The sequence below is a fragment of the Hordeum vulgare genome, chromosome 2H (assembly GCF_904849725.1).
Source record: "Hordeum vulgare subsp. vulgare chromosome 2H, MorexV3_pseudomolecules_assembly, whole genome shotgun sequence".
NCBI lineage: Eukaryota > Viridiplantae > Streptophyta > Magnoliopsida > Poales > Poaceae > Hordeum > Hordeum vulgare.
This window is the reverse complement of record NC_058519.1, coordinates 638,844,002-638,864,634: the sequence shown is the minus strand read 5'-3', so window position 1 is coordinate 638,864,634 and position 20,633 is coordinate 638,844,002. Positions and strand designations below refer to the sequence as shown.

The window sequence follows — 20,633 nt, the reverse complement described above, 5'->3', positions numbered from 1 at the left end:
TCCACCTCCGCCACCGCGGTTATGAGCTCCTGGACCACCTCTTCCAGCACCAGCAGTGCCGCGCCCCTGACCAACAGGAACGGTAGCTCTCTGCGTATTCTCCCGCGCGCCAGCAGCCACTACAGTAGATACCCCAACAGCAGGTCCTGCTACCGCAGATGCAGTCGTCGCAGGCGCAGTCCCAGCCGACGCACTCACTGCAGGCGTAGACGGCGCGCCTTGCCTCGCAGCCTTGGAGCCAACGCAGGAATACGCCTCGTTGTGCCAGAACGCGATGGGAAACCAGGGTTCTCCCGTCTGCTAACCCCAGATATTCCCGATCGCGATCCACGCTCGATTTTAGAAAGAGGAGAACCACCAGACGAGGAACCTCCCGTAACAACAGCGGTAACCAAATCAATCACGCTAGAAGTCCTAACCGGAATATCTGGTATACTCTGATGGACTCCTACAACGGACTGGGCCACATACCCAGGCGTGTCGAGTCCAGCAGGTTGAGATTCCGGCCCATCTTGGCACAGAATCGATTTCAGACGAAATTCCCTGGCCTCACGAATCCCAAGATCCGTTTTGGTTGTAGCATGTGCCGTCGGCCGTGACATCGCCGCCGGTCGACGTGATTTCTTCCTGACCGGTGCTTGTTTGCAAGAATGGAGAAAGTCCGCTAAAGTAAGAGCCGGAAGACGTACCTTCGGTAGCGGTCCCTTCCATGGTCTTACCGCGTTCGCCGAAGTTCGCCGGTGAACGACGCGTCGGAGAACCTCAACCCTGTCTTCGTCGTTAGCCGTCAGGCCATCCCAAGCAGGGTCCGAATCAGGAACGAATCCGTCTATGGATTTCGCGACCTGCTCCTCGGAGTATCCCACCAAAATGAATTCGCATACGATGTTGGAAGGAGTTGGAGAAGCCGCCGGTGTGTTCTGGAGGTCATCGTCTTCGTTCGCCAGAGCCCAGAATCGGCCGCCGACGAGACCAAGTCCCCTGCCGGCCGGCGGGGAGTCCATCGCATGGCACACCCCTCCTGTCGCCTCAGAATATAGTGCGGTACTTAAACGTTTTGAATTGCCACATCATGACTGCAACGAAAACAATCACCAATGAGATCCACGGAGCATTTGCCTGCAGCAAATTACTAGTAGAGTAGCTCACATGTCTGTACCTATTCTTGACAATGGCCAGCTCAAGCTTTGCACCCAGTTGCATGGGATGATAATCATATTTATGGCGTGATCCCTGCTGTCGTTTGCATCGACGCGCTGACAGAAATGTTCACGGACACAAACTGAGTGACGCCACCGACGACATTGATCTCTTGCTAGCTGCTTGAGGAGATAAGGAACTTGCAGGCTGAGCAGGCACCTTTATACCCTGAGCTTTTGCATGATTCGGAGCTGCCAATCTTGGCCACATCTCACGAGATTCCCTTGGCTCTAGCAGCTACTTCCTTCTAACCTAGGCTGCATCACGTCTAGGTGCACTGCCAGGTTCATCGACCCAGCACCAAGATCATGTACTACATTGTACGCCGCAGTCCACACGAGGCAACAAGCCAACAAGTTTGCTAGTAGCTCGTTAGTCTCTGGTCTAGACTTATAAATAGCTGCCGCCGCACGGCAGATTAAACAAGTCAGTGAAGTTCTAGCTACCTAGTGTGTTTGATTGTCACCTGGAGTTCTTATCAAATCACTTCAGTAGCTAGCTCATACTACACCTTGCATTGCCACTGTTTTAAAAGTGTGCATCGAGGGGATAGAGCTTTGCACAGTGAAGTATTTGGGAGAACTCTGGGTGGCAACCAACAGTATCAGTAGGATTTTAGAGTGTTTGCGCTTTGGATATTATAGTGGTGTCTCCATATAAATTATGATTCATTGGTTCGTGGGGATTTATCGAGTTTGGCCTCGTCGGGAGTTCTCTTCAAGCACTTCAGGATGCGTCTCTTCAGGAACTTCTCTGAAGTGTTTGGGGGAACTCTTGGTGTTACCAAGCATTTTGTAGATACTGGTTACCTACCACGAGAGATGCACTGGTTGACCGAGAATCACGTTTTGTATTACCGGGAGTTCCCTTCAAGCACTTTAGGAAGCACCTTTTTCAGGTATTATGTGAAGTGTTTTGGGGAACTCTTGGTCTAACCAAGCACTTAGCAGATATTACAGGACATAAACCACACAAGATGTACTACAAATCACGTTTGGTATTACTAGGAGTTCCCTTCAAACACTTTATGAAGCGCCTTTTTGAGACCTTATGTGAAGTGTTTGGGGGAACACTTAGTGCAACCAAACATTTACCACACACCGGTCGCGAACCTCAAGAGTTGCGCTAATGGTGAACCATGTTTGTTCTTACCGTGGGTTCCTTGCAAGCACTTCACGAGCATTCTTTGAAATGCCATTGTGAAGTGTTTGGGGGAACTCTTGGTGATGCCAAGCTTTATTCAATGCGAGCCAAGAATCAAAGGGGACGATCATCAAAACGCATGTTTGGTCTTACCATGGGTTCCCTACAAGCACTTCACAATGCATTATTACAAATGCCACTGTGAAGTGTTTGGGGAACTCTTGGTGATTCCAAGCTTTGCTCAATGCCGACTAACAACTAGGAGATATGATCAATATAAAGCAAGTTTCGTCTTACCTTGGGTTCCCTGCAGGCACTTCATGGGGCATTATTCGAAATACCACTGTAAAGTGTTTGGGAAAACTCTTAGTACCACGAAGCAATCGCTTGGTATTGTTTCAGATGATCCTACAAGATTTTGCATCGAAACCACGTTCAGGTATCGACATGAGCTCCTGTCAACAAGTATACATTGCATCATCAGAATGTCACTCCCAATGATCTTAAGGTTTAATGTGAAGTGTTTTTTGTCGAATAGGTAAGAGGTGGGGGATATAATTTTGTAGCATCCATGCCCACCTCCTTGTTCAAATGCACCGGTGAATGGATGGGCTCCCATTTGATTTTTTTTTCTTTTTCACTCACACATGATTCAGACCCAAATGAAGGAGTGTATGGAGAACTGGCCAATATACACGTGGGCCCTTCACGACAATGCATGCACGATGACACTTTTCAAACAATCAACCACAACCCTTTGATTTTGCTGATAGTGTCTCAAAACATTTCAAGTTAAGTCCATCTATAGGCTGAGTGTTGGTACACAGAGGGTTAATGAAATCAATGAAGACGTTGATAATAAAATACTTCCTATAGAATTTCATGAAACACAAAGTGACCATGATAAAGAGAATGAATTTCATGTGTGTTCGAATTCTACTATATTTGCTACACAATAGGGGGAGATATTTTTTAGAAAAAGCTCTCCAATGCTGAAGAGACTAAGGCTTTTTTTTTTCTACAAACTCCTCTACAAGATATTGTGGTGGGAAATGATGATAATAAAAGGAAGCTATGTTGTGTTGTTGCAAGAGTTCAAAAAACCAAGGACAAACCTGCTCTAGACGAATCATCAAGAAGGAGTGGTATGAATAAAATCAGGATATAGGAAAAACTATGATTAAAGCCATTGAGAGGGCAATGAAGAAAAATCTGGAGAAAAATCTATACCCGTTGTTCTAAATAATGTTCCTAATTTTATTTCCCACACTACTAGTAATATTGGTGTCAACTTAGATTGGGAAGTTAATAAATATAGTACCCTATATTATTATTAAGGACCTAAAATCTAGAAGTGATTTGTTTAGTGCTAGATTAGGGAAACGGAGCAGAAAATATAATACCGAGCAAAACGTAAAAAGCTTTAACCCTAATGCTATTGCAAACTTAGATTCTGATTCTGATTGCGAAGAGGATGATGATCTAAGAGATGAGATGTTGATATTGTTTTCCTTATTTAAACCTAAGCCAAAAAATGCTTCCACTAGTGATTTCACCGTCAAACCAAAGGTACGTTGCAGTACCAATAATTGTAGTTACAAAAGAGTTCAAATGGCTAGTGTTCTTTTGAACAACATGAGTTTAGGGGAATAAAAGAGAAATTTTCTTAAAGAAACTACCTATGAGTAAAAATTTGAGTTGATACATATCAAGAGATAAACAAAGTGCTTTTCACTGCCTCCTAGGTGGCTGGGGTTATTGCCCATTTTACCCTTATATGGCTTTGGCAGCTAGCTGTTGTTGCTTTGGGTGACTCGATTATGGGGTGAGTGAAACTTTGGTTCTAGCTGATACATGTGTAGTTAATAACTACTCTCTTCGTCCGAAAATACTTATCATAGTAGTGGATGTATTTAGATGTATTTTACAATAGATATATCCTTTTTTGTGACAAATAATTTCGGACGGAGGAAGTACATGACTAGAATGAGTCCTATGAATAAGATGACACGGTTCAAACAGGGGCGAGTGCCAGTTATCTTGCAAGGTTTGGCAGGTGCCATATATACCTAAATTTGTCTATAGATACACCTAGTATATATACTATGTATAGCAGTTTGAACCAGTAAGATTGAGCCTGTGTTAGGCCTGATTGTTTCCTACTGGTGATCTTGATACATCGATCAATGGGTTTGTGAATTGTGAGTTCCACTACTAGGAAAAAGGCTATAGATGATATAGACACTAATGTCGCACTAGACAAGTAGTGCGTCACTACTATATAGCAGTGGCGCATCATGTGCAGGTGTGTCATTAGTGTGATGGACATTAATGACGCACCACACACTCGATGCGTCACTACTATATTTTTTATTTTATTTTTATAAAATTACTAATAACGCACCATGACAGAGTGCGTCATTACTAGTTTAGCTAGTAATGACGCACCATTCATCTAGTGGGTCACTATTATATTTTTTTTTTGCAAAACTACTAATGGTCACCACCAGCTCGTGCGTCGTTAGTAACCAGCTGATGGTGCGCCATTAGTAGTTTTGCAAACCCTCGTCCAATCCGCCGAATCCGGCGACCAAGGTAGGCATCCGGAGCCGCCCCCGTCGCCGTGCCGTCCAGCCCCTCCTCCTGCAGCCACCCTACCCTCCCTCCGCAGCCAGGGGGTCCCGGCCTCGCCCTCGGCCTGACTCCCCGTCGGCCGGCCCCGGCGACCGGACGAGGAAGCCCGGCAGCGCCACCAGTGGAGGGTTCATTGTCGTCGCCCGGTCTCAGATTCGCGTGATCCACGCGAATCCGGCCCCCGTCGCCTCCCCGCGCCCATCGCCTGTCGCTCGCTCGTCGCCTCGTCGTCGGTGGTGGTGGCTCCGCCCTCCCCCTCCCTCCGCGTCGCCCAGGTCGAGCTCGTCCTCCTCCCCTCTCCCTAAGTTGGATGAGGGGGAGGGAGGACGACATGTCGCTCGTCAACGGCGGCGCCGTGCCGCTGCGCGTCCCCGAGGCCGCCGCCGGCCCGGCCGTGCTGGTGAAGAACCTCTACCTCTCCTGCGACCCCTACATGCGCGGCCGGATGCGGGACTTCCACGGCTCCTACATCCCCCCGTTCAAGCCCGGATCTGTCAGTCCTTTTTCCACTCTGACTGCTCTTTCTTCTTGTTGTTGGTTAATTCATGTTTACTGACCAGAGAAATTTTATTGTGTCAAAGGTTATAGAAGGGTTGGGCGTGGCAAGAGTGGTGGACTCCACTCATCCGGGGTTCGTCGCCGGCGACATTGTTTCGGGAATGACTGGCTGGGAGGAATACAGCCTGATTGACAAGCCTGAACAGCTGAACAAGATTCAGCAAAGCGACATACCACTCTCCTACCATCTGGGGCTTCTCGGTTAGTTTCTTGCTGCTATTTTACTTATCCGGTTGAATCCTGAAGTGTCCACGGTATGTATCATGAGTGAAGATATGCAACCATGCGAAGGACAACACCTACTGCACTTCATTCCTTTTAGAAAGTCTTCCCCTGCTTGCACGAATTTTTAATGTGTAATCTATAAGAAAATGGAGGTTAGAGTGGGCACAAAATGAATAATGGTATGTGGTTGAGGGAATGTCGATGTTGTAACAGGGACTAGTGTATGCTGAATTGCTGATCCATCTAGCTACTGTTTCTGATATTGCTGTTTGTTAACTATTCTTTGTTCCGACATGCTTAATAATACCCTGGTCTTCCCTGCAGGCATGCCTGGTTTTACAACTTACGTTGGATTCTATGAAATCTGCTCACCGAAGAAAGGAGAGTTTGTCTTTGTTTCTGCTGCATCTGGAGCAGTTGGTCAGATTGTCGGTCAACTTGCAAAGCTCCATGGCTGCTATGTTGTCGGAAGTGCTGGAACAAATGAGAAAGTACATTCTTTCTTCATGTACTCTCGTCGCATAAATTGTCTTCTTCCATGATCCTGACTGAGGCTAGCTGGTTCTTCTTGTTCTGAAGCGCAAGACTGGGTGCACCTTAAACTGCAAGTGCAAGGATTGCCGTAATCCCTTTGGGGCCAGAGAGGGTGAGTACACCACATTCTCTTGTTTCATGTGTGTCTTTCTGCATGATCGACCAAACTCGTGTAATTTAAATTTCTCCGTTGCTCTGCATTTACAAAGCAGCTGGTGTGTCCAACGCTAGTCCAGGAGAAACCACACCACCATCAAGCACTGGAACGAAACCCGACCGATGCCATTACAAGGTAAACAGATGCAAAAAAGCGGGGCTGTTACTGTGTGAAGGTGTGTACTCTTCCCCATGCACGCTCTATCTTCATTTGAAAGCTTAGACATGCTTCTTTTTTCTCTGATCCTGACTGAGGCTAGCTGACTCTTCTTCTTCCTAAAGCACAAGGTCAGGTGCACCTCATATTGCAAGTGCCTAGGGTGTGACAATCCCAAGGGGGTCAAAGGTAGTGAGTACACCGCATTCTCCTCTTTCATGAGTGTTTTCTTGCATAACCTACCACGCTCGTGTGATTTCCATTGTTCTACGTGTACAAAGGAGGTGAGTTGAACACCGGATCAGGAAGTGCTGATGGCGTAGGCAACATACCTGACGAAGCAGTGCAAACGACCACACCATCAATTACTGAACCAGGTCAGGTTGATACTACCAGCATGGCATATTGTCCGGATCAACCCTCACGGCCTATGAGCGAGTGACTAGGATTCTAGGTAACTGAGGTAAGTTTGCGCCTCCGCTTATCTGTGCAGTTTGCTGGGAGAAATCAATGTTCAGTTGAGAGTTAGTAACCCTGGTGATCTACTCCTTTTGACTTGTCCTGTCCAAACATGAGGAATCTTCAAGAATGATGGAAAAGTAGATGGTTTACCAAAACTCATTGAAAGTGTTGTTATTGTAGACATGTCTTTATCATCTGATGTCCTTTAAGGCCTAAAGGGTTGTTCCTCCACTATTCCTTTTCATTGTCAGAACTCAGTAGTGTCATATGCAGGAGGAAATTTGAAACAAGTAGATTACAGCATTGCTTAGCACTCATTTTGTTGTACAATGACGTTGCTGAAGTCCTTTTGTTGTTAGTTGCTGCTGTCAAGGACCATGATGCTTGCATCGTCCTCACATCCACCATCTGATGGACAATGAAAATGTTAACACATGCTACAACGAGCTCTGGGCCAACCAACTAATAAGTTCCATAATATAATTTAAATTTGACTGCTCTAGTCTGTGTCCTTTGTTAGTTCATGAATACTGTCAGTTAACCTAAACATGCGGTCTTTATTAACAGCATTGCATTATTATTTACTTTCACGCCATCCTGCTAACTTTGGTTATTGTCTTTAAATTATGAAAATATTGCTTCAAGACTATGCTTCATGGTTATTGTAGAGGAGCTCTGCTGCTCAGGTGCTACACAAACGGAAGCATTCCGTGGATACTGAAGGTGCCCTTGCAGTTGCAGAACACACAGTGCAAACTGAACCATTGGCTAGTGACACCAATACACAGACAATTTCATCTCAGACTGAACTAAATACAAAGGAGCATCAGGCTGCAATAGTTATTCAATCAGCCTTTCGAGCATTCTTGGTATTATATTCTATCTTTGATTACCATATTATTATTGACAATTGAAAAGAAAATCATGCAAAACGTTGCATTTTGTAACGTGCTCAGGATTCCGCTTTAGGCCTGCAACTTGGTAAATGCCACAAAATGTTCGGTGATAATTTAAAAATCATAATGGATGAAAATAAAGGGGAAATCGGATTCATGTGATCTTTATCCCTTTTGTTATTAATGACAAAGTTCCGGTATATTCTTCATAAAGAAGATCTGTAGTGGAACATGATTGATTGATTCCATTAGTGAAAGAATTAGCAAAGTAAATAGATACATCTCTCCACGATATGTTAACTTAAATATTTGAGTTGAAAGGTATTAAGCTACAATGTGCTCGCTCTGAACACGAATATAGAAGGCACAATGATCAACATGGTACTAGAATTGTCTAAATTGCCCCTAATTAATATTTGTCAATACATTCAATGCAACTGCTCTCTGTTCCACCATCACCTAATAGCACCAGCATCATCAAATAATCTGTGAAAGGAAATGCATGCATGTATGTGAAGTAGACAAGCAATGAGTGTACCGCCCAGAGGTGCTTCTTTCTCTACTCCTATCTATTTATCAATAGAAATCTCTAAGCTTTTCAAGTGTTGTTATTTGCTAGAGGTTGCTCTTTTCGCCTATGCATCACTAGCATTGTTGCTCAAAACATGTAAGTAGAGACCCATTTGACATGTTGATGATTTCATCTTCTAGGTTGCCACGCGGATGCTCTTTGGACTACGATATGGACATGAAGACATTTGTTTTAGTGCCAAATATTACTTACTAATGCCCACAAAGTATCGTTGTGTATTATATTTGCTATGGAGCTATGTATGTATGGATGCTATGGAACTATATGTATATATGGATGCTATGGAATTTTGGATGTATGCATGCTATGGAATTTTGATATATGGATAATGAAATTTGTTATGCAACTTCGCATATATGTTATGTGTTGTGGATCAGTAAAACTATTGGGCACATATTATGTATTATATATTTGATATATATGTTATGAGCTGTTGAATTTGTGGTTTTGAAACAAAACATATATATGCTAGAATACCAGATACTAATGGAGCACCATGGGCTATACTAATGGTGCACTGTCTGGTGCGCCATTAGTATATATGCCCTGAGAGGCATACTAATGGAGCACCATGGGCTATACTAATGGCGCACTGCCTGGTGCGCCATTAGTATATATGCCCTGGGAGGCATATTAATGGAGCACCATGGGCTATACTAATGGCGCACTGCCTGGTGCGCCATTAGTATATATGCCCTGGGAGGCATACTAATGGAGCACCATGGGCTATACTAATGGTGCACTGCCTAGTGCGCCATTAGTATACCAGTTACTAATGGCGGACCTGTTGTGCGCCATTACTAAAAAATTCTAATGGCGTGATGCTAGTGACGCACTTTTAGTGCGCCATTAGTAGCCAAAACAGGTGCACCACTAGCAGGCCTTTTCCTAGTAGTGTTCACTCCATGGACAGAAGAATATACCAATATAGGATCTAGCCGGCCAACCAGGGATCACCATTTCACTCAAAAAATAGCGATCACAATTCTCAAAATTCATGGAAGTTGACACCATTAAGCGCCCAAGAAGAATTGCCTTTACAAATTGAAAAATAATTCAAAATTGAAGTTGAACTTCATTTTTAAGAAATCTTGTTACCGCTGAGCCAAATAGTGATATCTCATTGTTGAAACCCACTTAGGGTTAGCTCTTTTAATAAATTTTTTGGGCTTTCAGAATAAGTGACCCCCTACCCACCTTATTCTAGAAGTCTAACTAAGAATATATTTTTAGAAGCCTACTAGTCAAGCCTTAGTTAGTAGACTCCTAAAAAATAAATTGATTGGGCTTCTAAAATAAGCTGGGTTGGGGGCAGCTTATTTTAGCTTATTTTAAAAGCTATCAAAATAACTGACCCTTACCCATTGACCGATACATCATGCTCACTTCCTGACCAAAATGTAATTTTGGATTTTGGTTATACTTCCTGAACACAAAATAACATATATCCGTCACACCTAAATATTATTTCTGGCTTCGCCACTAGGTTCAAATGGAACATGGACAATGTTTACGCGTTTGCTCACTCGAGTGATATGATAAGGAGGACTTCTGGATTGATTTCGTGCAAATGCTTGGTTGTAATGATCCCCTGTTCACTATTGAGGAGATTTTAATATCGTAAGGAGAAGTTACAAATAAATATCGGTTGTAGTACGAAATTTTTGTAACGACTTCCATCCGTGATAAAATGGCTAGCCATAATTTTTGCTGCTCGCACGTAATATCCAACACAAACACTAATTTTTTTAAATAGTTGTGGCGTTGACATATTTGGTATGCTAGCTTTGTACAAGTATTGCTGGCATGGATATAATTTGAAACTCCACCAATGTGTAGGCCCTGCCGTGCTGATCAGTCAAAAGATACTGGTGTCATTGGATTTCTATGTACTTTACAGATAAATAATATAGTGTTGTCGCGTCATTTGTGTAAACTCCAGCATTAAGTTTTGTCGATATATAGAATTGTTGGCAAGTCCATCGCTTCTCAAATACATTCACTTCCAATTCTTCACAAAATCCTTCTTCATAACTAGCGAGCTCCTCTTAGTAATGGACCCGTCAGAGCTTGTCGAATCGGGACAAGCCCCGTGTGCGAACCCCCGTCGACAGAGCCTGTGGAAAGTTTGGGACTCCGCCGTCTTGACCAACCTCCCCTCTAGCCCGGTTGGTTACACCATAAGCTCGTCATGGGCAATGCAGCCAGCCCTGTCTGGCGAATCATCCCACTGCAACAGGTCTGCATCCGTTCAATCCGGCAGCTATGCCACGAGCGTCGAAGCTGCCAGGAATCGAGCGAGGGCACATGTGCTGCTTTGCGGCTGTCGACCTCTATTGATAAACGTATGTCACACACAATCCAGACCCAACTGTGGAAAGGTACCGATAAGACAAAAAATAGTTCTCGATATATTTTGAGCTAATTTGCTCAATTCAACTCTATCTAGTGTCGCTCACATCAATATGTGTATATATTGTGATACATAGACAACATAGAGAAAGTATTGATACTCATGGATATGGTTTGATCTAGTCCACGTATGAGAGTTGCTCGACTATTCTATTATCTGGACCACTCACACAATTGATCGATGAGATGCAACTCAAGAACGATGTGATGCGAGGCCAAATCCAAAATTTCAAGATGCTTTGATATGCAATTTTAGTTGGTGTTATGCTTGGCTTCGTTCTTCTAGCTCGATCGGTGGCAGGATTTTGTCTCGTGGGAGTCACTACACTGATGATGTTTCTTAGTCGATATTGTTCTCCCAGCTCTATCATCATACGTCAACTGTTATTTTAATATGTATATATATTTACAAAAAGAAATGAATTTAAAATAATAAAATCATAAATAATAGAATAATACATAATAAAATTATAAACTACACATATATAGAAATATAAATTAATGTGTACAAAATATATAAAAATATAATAAAATTGCATAGCTATGGCTTTGGCCACGCTGGCCAACGTCACCAAACACTACGCCGCCCCAAATACAACCATCCGTATAAACCCCGATTCCCCACCCACCACACCCAAATCCATCCACACCCCGCCGCATCGTCGCCAACGTCCAAGCCCCGACGCTGCCTCCATCTCCGGCTTTAGCGCCGTCATCAAGGACCCGTCGTCATCTCCATCACCGTCTTCTCCTATGTCTCCCCCTTAAACGACCCTCGTTGTGGTCTCCGCTTTCGGCGCCGCCATCAACGAGCCGCCAGCCCCGTCGTCTCCGTCGTCGTGTTCTCCGGCGCAGCCTCCTGCGTCTTCGCGACCGCCGATGAGTTAAAGGTAGTGTGGAATTTTTAGTGTAGTTGTAGTGTTGAATTTTGAGTGTGGTTGTAGTGTAAGATTTTAGTATAATTGTATAGAATTTTTACTGTAGTTGTAGTGTAAGATTTATTGTAGATTTTTTAGTTTAGTTGTGGTGTAAGATTTGAATGTAGTTGTAGCTTTTTAGAATTTTTTGTCGGATTATAGTATAATATTTGAGTGTAGTTGTAGTGTACTCCCTCCATTCCTTTATATAAGGCGTATTTGTTACTAAGTCCAAGGCATATTTAGCATTTTCAGCTTGTGCTCTTGAGGCTTCAAAAAACAACATAGAATCATCTGCAAAAAACTCTACTTATAATAACGTTGCCTACAGAATCTCGAAATTAACTAGCAGTAGCAGACATGTTAACTTTTTTTATTTTGAAGAAGCAGACATGTTAACAAGTAGACCAGACGCCACGACGCGGACTCAAATCCCTGATGAAGATGAATACGACCCGATCGAGTCCTTCTCCTTGATGCGCCGGTGCCCAAAAAAACCAGCTGGAACGAGTTCTAGGCCAAGAGAACTCTACGTACGTATATAAGTTGCGTATATATATATATATAGACTCTCCAAATTCAGCAGTAGCAGTAGCAGATACGTTGACGAGAGGAAAGGAAACGCCATGACGCGGGACTCAAACATGACCGAGTCTAATCCTCGATGAAGATGGATACGATCGATCCGAGTTCTACTTCCTTGATGAATACACGAACGCGATTCTAGTCCTCCCCGCCCCAATAAATATCCCCGGCCGGTTCCCAGCCCGAACCCAACACGCAAAAGAGCTCCCATCGTATCGTTGGTCGTCGCTTACGCCGCAGCTTTACTAGCTAGGTTTCGCTAGGGTTTCGATCGTATCGCTTTCGCCTAGCTCCTAATCCTCGGATCAATGGCGGCCGCGGAGGGCGAGAAGAAGATCACGCTCAAGAGCTCAGATGGCGAGGAGTTCGACGTGGACAAGACGGTCGCCATGGAGTCGGTGACCCTCCGCCACATGATCGAGGACGAGTGCGCCGACAACGCCATCCCGCTCCCCAACGTCAACTCGAAGATCCTCTCCAGGGTCATCGAATACTGCAAACAGCACGTGCAGGCCAGACCAAAGCCGGCCGACTCCGCCGCCGCCGACGCCTCCTCCTCCTCTTCCCCAGCCGCGGCGCCAGCCCCCACCGTGGACATGAAGAACTGGGACGCCGAGTTCATCAAGGTCGACCAGGCCACCCTCTACGACCTTATCCTGGCTGCAAATTATCTTGACATCAAGGGACTACTGGACCTCACTTGCCAGACTGTCGCCGACATGATCAAGGGCAAGACTCCCGAGGAGATCCGCAAGACCTTCAACATTGAGAATGACTTCACACCGGAGGAGGAGGCCGAGATTCGCAAGGAGAACCAGTGGGCTTTTGAGTAGAGAAGCATATATAGGCGTTTCTATTATGTCGTTGTAATTCTTCCGCTCTTGTTGGGGTCGTTGAACATCGTAGAGAAGAAGAGTATGCATATATGTAGGCAGTGCTAGTAGGTTTAATTAGTAGTGCTCAGTATTCATCATGTCCACATCCGAATTTTTTTTAGAAAATATTTACTTGAAGTGGATGCTCCCTTAATTAGTATTTTTAGACTATATACGCAGTGTGATTTGGGATTACCAAAAGAAATGACATATACAATCATCGAACCATAACGAAGCAAACTGATACAGTGACCTTTGAGCGCGTGATAGAAGAACTAGTCAACTATCCTTGTATACTTTCTTTTTTTGAAACAGAGGCATAAGCTTTGTCTCATCCACTAATTAAGAGAGGAGAATTGTCTCATCCACTAAGTAAAAGAGGAGAATTGTCTTATTCACTAATTAAGAGAGGAGAGTCCAATTTTATTGCTCCCGTTATAACCCAGAGTTTTGCTTCTCTCTTGATCATGCCTCAGCCTAGACGAGGCGAGCGGTCTTTCGGCCCGGCCCGCGGCCTGCTATGGACCGGACCGAGTGGCCCTGGCCCAGTCGAAAAATCAGCCGGTCTGGGACGTCAATTTCGGCTCGAGAAAACGACGATCCGGACCTCCTGTGAAGGCTTTGACCGGTCCACTCGTTGGGACCGAAGAAAGGCATATCCCTGTAGACTACAATCACCTTCGCCGCCGTGCTTCGTCGTCGTGGCCACCAGCAGCCACGACGATCATCATGATCTCGATGCGCCATAGCCTCTTCGCACCGCTCGCCATCGCTGTCTTGCATGCACCGCCACCTATCTTAAGTTCTCGACCCCTAACGTGGCCCCAGTTCCTACCATAGCCCCAAAGGGTAGAACCAGCGACGGAGAAGGCTTCTTCGGTGAAACCTAAACCTTGGGTTAGTCCACTACCGAAGGTAAGTCCTCCTGATCTTAAGCTGTTAGATTTTTTAGATGTCTCGAACTGGAAGGTAGTTCGCAATAAGAAGCATCGTCGGCGTCCGGCATCGATGATGCCGACGCTAGAGATGAACCCGATGGTGGAGATTTGTAGGGTACGGGAAGATCGCTTTCATGACTCTGGTGCTTGACGTGGACAAAACCGAACAGGAGGTTCTGGTGCTCCGACGAATCGTGGCCGCGGCGCTGCGAATGCAAGTCAAGACCGAGGCGCTGCGACTACAGCAAATGGACGTGCGCCACCACGAGGTCAGTGGGGAGACGATGGGTACGATGCCTACGGCAATAGGCAGCACCGTGGTTCTTCATCGACGGGTGGTGGACGTGGCTATGCTTGAAATAACTCTACGGCTCCGACGCGAGAGTTCAACGGACCTGCTGGAGGTTTTGTTGAAGGTGCGTCTGGGCCAACTAACAAGCAGCATGGCACGTACAAACGAAAAGTCAGGGGGGTGGCAGGCGACCGAATCCTCTGAGAACGCAGGCACTTGCCAACGAGGAGCAGCCTAGTACGACTCCCAAAGAGGCTCAGACAACTAAGCCTGTTTCGTCTGAATCGGAATGGGATGTTGTTCAGAAGTTGGCTGCGGTTGACTTGCTAGCAAAAAATAAAGGGGCTCAAATTGTTACCAATAAGAAAGAAGAGAAAACATCTAAGTGGGTGCATAAAAAATAAAATTTATGTTGCTTCCGTTGTGGTGAAACAAGACACTTTGCGGCGGAATAATGCTCGGTGTTGCTTTGTGATATTTGTCGTAAGCCTAACCATGACTCCGCGGGATGTCCTTTGATATTAGGGACGTAACAAGTGGTAACCATTTTTGGGGCCTGCTATCCACAGTTGATGTTCTTTGAGTGTGCCTTGTCGACAACGGTTGCTCCCAGCATGGACAATGCTAGGAGTGGTGTGATGAAGGTGACTAGGGGCGTTTTGTCTAAAGATCAGGTGATTCGGCGCCTGCAGGACTTGGTTTCATCTACCTTTCAGTGAGCACCAGTGGTTCTGGATGATCGGAGCTTCAAGGTTGACTTCCCCTCTAAGGAAGATCTTGCTAGACTTTTAAACTTCGGAATGAGCAGGGTTTTGAACAGTTCGTGTATTATGGAGTTCGAGGCTTGGACTAGCAAGGAGCCGGAGGGGGTACCTATGTTGCAGCTTTGGGTGCGTCTTATCGGAGCACCAAGCGCTGCTTTGGATGACTACCTGGTTACTTGGAGTCTGGGGTCGTTAATTGGGAAGATGGAGGAGGTGGATATGACCTTTACTCGGGCACATGGTGAGGCGCGTTTGTTGGTAACGTCATCATTCTTGAGCACATTCTTGATGTGGTCCGATGGTGCTATGCTGGTAGGAGCTATGACGTGGAAATCAAGATTGAAGACAATGCTCATTTCCAGGAGCTGGGGCAGCACATGGACATGGACATAGATGGAGGCTATCAAGGTGATGATTCTCAGGACAGGTCGAAAGATCCCTCGAAGGGTGATGGGATGGGTTCGGCTAAGCCAGATAAGACATCAGACGCATCGCCACAGACGGTTCCAACTCCACCTCAATCTGTGCATGTCAATTCGAATCAGCTCAGGTTTGGGTCATTTGTTTCGTCATCGGCACCAGGCAAGATGTGGCCTGCATCGTTGAATTACTGGCCGGAGCGGTCATTCCAAATGGAGTTGCCGGCCACTTCCCATGGAAATTCTCAGTTTGAAGAGGTTGTTACGCCAACGCAGCAACATGGAATGCCTTTCTCGAAGCTGAAGAATGCGTCGTCGCCAGCTCTTCTTCAGGTTGGACCTACGCACAAGGAGCAAACGATGGTTGAAGCACCAATGGTTCTCGAGCAGCAGCAGCTGCAGCTTTCACCGCATTAGGCGCATGTGGCTGTTGCACCAAGTGAGGCTTCCGCTCTTGCGGGTTGCCATGACGCGGCGTCGAGTTGCACTCCTGGCTGCCCGCTAACACCTCTGGTCGATCTTGCGCTCCAGCCAGATGCTCTCCCTCGGATGCCAACAGGCAGGCGGCCTCTTTGACTTCGAGTGAGCAGTTCTCTTTTGACAATGCTATGCATGAGGCCGCAACGACAATGGCAGCTGCCTCTGTTGATATCAGACGGTCTATGCCTGAGGTTATTGCTTTCGGAGGGATACCAAACCCGAGGATGGCTGATAGGAGATCAAGCTTACGTCTTCAGGGTTAGTTGGACATTGATGAGCTGCAGTTGGGCTGAGCCAAGAGGGCAGCTAAACTTTGGGACGTCAAAGTAACTACATGTATGTCTGTTAATACTAGCTATTCTATTTTACACTACTCAGATGAGGAGATTATTTTAAATGCGAACAAACTAGGGGTATCTTTGGGCAATAATGATAAAGAACTTTCAAAATCGGTTAACCACCTTCTTGACTTAGAGGCTGAGAGAACTATGGATATGATTAGGAACTTAGTTGCAGTTAAGACTATGAATGGTGATGAAATTAATGCGCTTGGTGTTCGTGCTCTAGAGAGCCTTTGTGAGGATCTAAAGCCTATTTCCATTTTAGCTGATCATGGTGTGTCGGCTGAGATGGAAGAGACTGGGACGCCAGAAAATTTAGATGATTGCGCTAAGCCAGATTTCGGTTATATGGACCGGCTGGTTGACCAGGATAGACCAAAAAGAACTTGGAAGAGGAAGGTTTATCATGTATCTGCAGTTCGTAGATGTGCGAGGTTAAAGAAGGCAAAAAAATTCTACGATGAAAGATGAGAGGAATCTTTTGGAATAGCAGAGGTCTTGCTGACTTGGCTAAAAGAAGGTTCCTTGCAGAAGCGACGTTAGAACACAAACTTGACTTTATAGCATTAATGCAGATCGGTAGGGATAATTTCACCCCACAATTCCCGCGAACTCTATCCAGCGGTATTGGCTTTGATTGGAAGTGTCTACCACCAAGAGGAAGATCTGGTGGTATCTTACTTGGGGTAAAGTGCGAAACTCTCAAAGTTCGACACGTGTCCTACGGGGACTTTGCAGTCAAGTTCAGGGTAAGATCAAGGCACGATGGGTTCGAGTGGGCGCTGGTTGCAGTCTATGGTGCTGCCCAACCGGAGCTCAAGATGGACTTTTTAGCAGATTTAGTCAGGGTTTGTGGTAACGAGACACTTCTGGTTCTTGTCGGGGGTGATTTCAATTACATTCACCGAAGGCATGAAAAGAATAATGATAACTTTGATATCAGATGGTCATTTATGTTTAATACGATCATCAAAAGCTTAGATCTTTGGGAGATTGAACTTTCGGGCAGGAAGTTTATGTGGGCAAACGTGTAACCTAACCTAACTTTTGAGAAGTTGGACTGGGTATTAACCAGTGTGGATTTGGAGGAGAAGTTCCCTCTCGTCTCGGTTACAGCTTTGCAACGAGCTATTTCCGATCATTCTCCGCTGCTTGTGGATTCTGGAGAAGCAACCCACGGGGGGAATAAGAATGTATTTTCCTTTGAACTAGCTTGGTTCGAGAGGGAGGGCTTTCTGAACATGATAGCCATGGAGTGGAACCGTGTCAAGGCGGGGCAATCGACTATGGAGACTTGGCAGAATAAAGTTAGACACTTAAGACAATTCTTAAGGGGATGGGCAAAACATGAAAGCGGGATTTATAAGGTGGAAAAGGAGAGACTCCTGAATCTTATAAATGAGCTTGATATCAAGGCCGAAGGGGCTGTTCTCCTTCAACACGACAGGGCTGCCAAGTCCGAGGCTGAACAGAAGCTGAAATAACTTCTGAGAGAGGAGGAGTTGAAGTGGGCACTAAGGGCTAAAGTGCATCATGTAGTTGAGGGTGATGATAACACACAATATTTCCACTTGATTGCCAATCGAAACATAGAAAGAAAATAATTTTCCAGCTTGAACAAGATGAAGGTACAATTTTAGGAACTGAGAACCTAAAACTGTATATTTCTGACTATTATGAACACTGTTGGGTGCTCATGACGACAGTTACATGTCTTTGGATGAGCAAAGGGTCGATTACATACCTCAACTCTGTGTGGCCGATAATGAGGTTCTCTCAGAGCCTTTTTCGGAGAAAGAGGTTTTTGAAGCGATTGCGCAGATGAATAATAACAAGGCGGAAAAACCGGAGGGGTTCCCGGCTGAATTTTATAGAAAGTGCTCGCACATTATTAAGGATGATTTACTTCCGATGTTCCATCTTCTGTTGAACGGGCAGTTACAGTTGTTCCACCTTAACTTTGGAACGATCACGTTGTTGCCAAAGAAGGAAGGGGTTGTGCGCATTGATCTGCTTTGTTCGATTTTGCCTCCTGAATGTGAGTTTCAAGATATTCACTAAGGTCGGTACGAACAGGTTGACACAGGTTGCACACGATGTAGTGCAACCGAGTTAAATGACTTTCATGCCGGGCAGAAACATACTTGAGGGTGTGGTGGTCCTTCATGAAACGCTGCATGAAATTCACTGAAAGAAACTAGACTGGGTTATCTTCAAAGTGGATTTCGAGAAAGCGTATGATAAGGTAAAATGGCCTTTCCTGCAGCAAGCATTAAATATGAAAGGGTTTGATGACTTGTGGAGAAAACTCGTATAATCCTTCGTACAAAAGGGGAGCGTTGGAATTAAGGTCTATGATGACATTGGCCATTACTTCCAAACACACAAAGGGCTGCGGCAGGGGGATCTAATGTCCCCTCTCCTCTTTAATATAGTTGCGGATATGTTGGCAATTATGATTGGGAGAGCAAAGCAGGAAGGCTTGGTAGGCGGACTTGTCCCACATCTCATTAATGATGGTGTATCCATTTTACAGTACGCTGATGGCACTATTTTATTCATGAACATGATGTTGCAATTGCCTGAAATATGAAATTGGTCCTTTGTTTGTTTGAACAACTTTATGGATTGAAGATAAACTTCCACAAGAGCGAGCATGCCAATGTTCCTTCTATCCTTTTTTCACATACCTATTGGGGTACGGAAAAGGTTGGACTTCTATAGATCCCATTTCTTTTGGCAAAGTAGTGAAGTCAAAAGAAAAAACAGCCTTTCTCGGTGGGATATTGTCTATCGACCGAAAGAACAAGGCGGTCTTGGGATCGATAATTTGGAGGTCAAGAACATACACTAGTAGAAAACAGGGCTACCGTTCGGCCCTCGCCAACCCATTAGTTCCGGTTCTTCAAGAACCGGGACCAATGGGGGTATAAGACCCGGTTCGTGAGCCCAGGGGGCCGGCCGGGGCCTCGTGGGCATTGGTCCCGGTTCGTGTGGAACCATTTATCCCGGTTCGAGCCACGAACCAGGACCAATGGTCCTCGCTGCTGGCCCACAACCTTTAGTCCCGGTTCATGCCACGAACCGGGACAAATAACTTGCCTACATATATACCCACCGCCACGGCAGAGCACTCCACAGTGCTCTGTTTTTGTCGAGCCGGCGAGGGGAGGGCATTTGGGTGCTCTAGTTCACCTCATATGCACATGAGGTGTTCGATGAAATGCCCGAGCCACACTAGTTTAGCTTTCTCCTCTCGAAACTCGACCTCCGAGCTCCATTTTCAACGAGACTTGTCTAGATTTAGCGGTCCGTCACGCCCCGTCCCCGCCCCGTCTTCACCGTCGTCGATCGCCCGCGCCAATCTCGTCGCCGGCACCACCGTGGTGAGCCTCTTGTTCTTATCTTCTTCCTGAAAGAAAAAAATGCTGACTTCAGATAGATACTTGTCTAATTTTCTTACTTTTATTATTCCTTGTTATTATATAGTGCGATGGTTTTGGTATCCACCCCCGTCGGCCCTCGTCCTGTCTATGATTCAGATGTGGTATATATTATCTTTTCATAACTATTTGGTTCATTTATTGTTTATGACAATTATGATGACCAACACTACTGGAATCTGCTAGTTTGCCAACAGCTTTAAGCTTTGCCGTCAGCAATTTCACGGGGCTGACGGCAAAGAGACTTTGCCCTCAGCCAAAATGAAAGCTGACGGCATAGGAGGGGCTGGCGGCAAATAAAATCTCTACCGTCCGCTTTATCTAAGCCGGTAGCCAGCTGATGGCAAAGGACAAAAAAAGCTGTCGGCATAGAAAGGCTGACGGCATAGGGGCTAACACAGTTGCCGCCTCGACCAGGAAAAAAAAACGGGGGCTGTCTTTGCCGACAGCCAGCTGAGGGCAAAGACTAACGGCTGTCTTTGCCGACAGCTGGCTGAGGGCAAAGAAAAGTGCCTTATCCCACCGTGCCTACCTCTCTTAACTTCTCTCTCTCACCGTTCTCTCTCTCACCCTCCCGCGCATACTCTCTCCCCCGCACTGCACCGCCCCG

At 45.6% G+C, this 20,633-nt stretch overlaps 2 protein-coding genes across 2 annotated transcripts; both read left to right on the top strand.

Moving 5' to 3' along the window:
- Positions 1-5,232: 5,232 nt before the first annotated feature.
- Positions 5,233-8,770, top strand: LOC123431087 (2-alkenal reductase (NADP(+)-dependent)-like). Its single transcript, XM_045114929.1, has 9 exons — positions 5,233-5,470; positions 5,559-5,736; positions 6,085-6,251; positions 6,340-6,406; positions 6,507-6,626; positions 6,733-6,796; positions 6,889-7,070; positions 7,738-7,938; positions 8,677-8,770. Exons 1-6 carry the CDS (start codon positions 5,288-5,290, stop codon positions 6,774-6,776), a joined length of 759 nt encoding a protein of 252 aa, XP_044970864.1. The 5' UTR covers positions 5,233-5,287; the 3' UTR covers positions 6,777-6,796; positions 6,889-7,070; positions 7,738-7,938; positions 8,677-8,770.
- A 4,006-nt stretch (positions 8,771-12,776) lies between these two features.
- Positions 12,777-13,304, top strand: LOC123431086 (SKP1-like protein 1). The gene has a single exon (XM_045114928.1). The coding sequence runs from the start codon at positions 12,780-12,782 to the stop codon at positions 13,302-13,304; it is 525 nt and encodes a 174-aa protein (XP_044970863.1). The 5' UTR covers positions 12,777-12,779.
- The last annotated feature ends 7,329 nt before the right edge of the window (positions 13,305-20,633 follow it).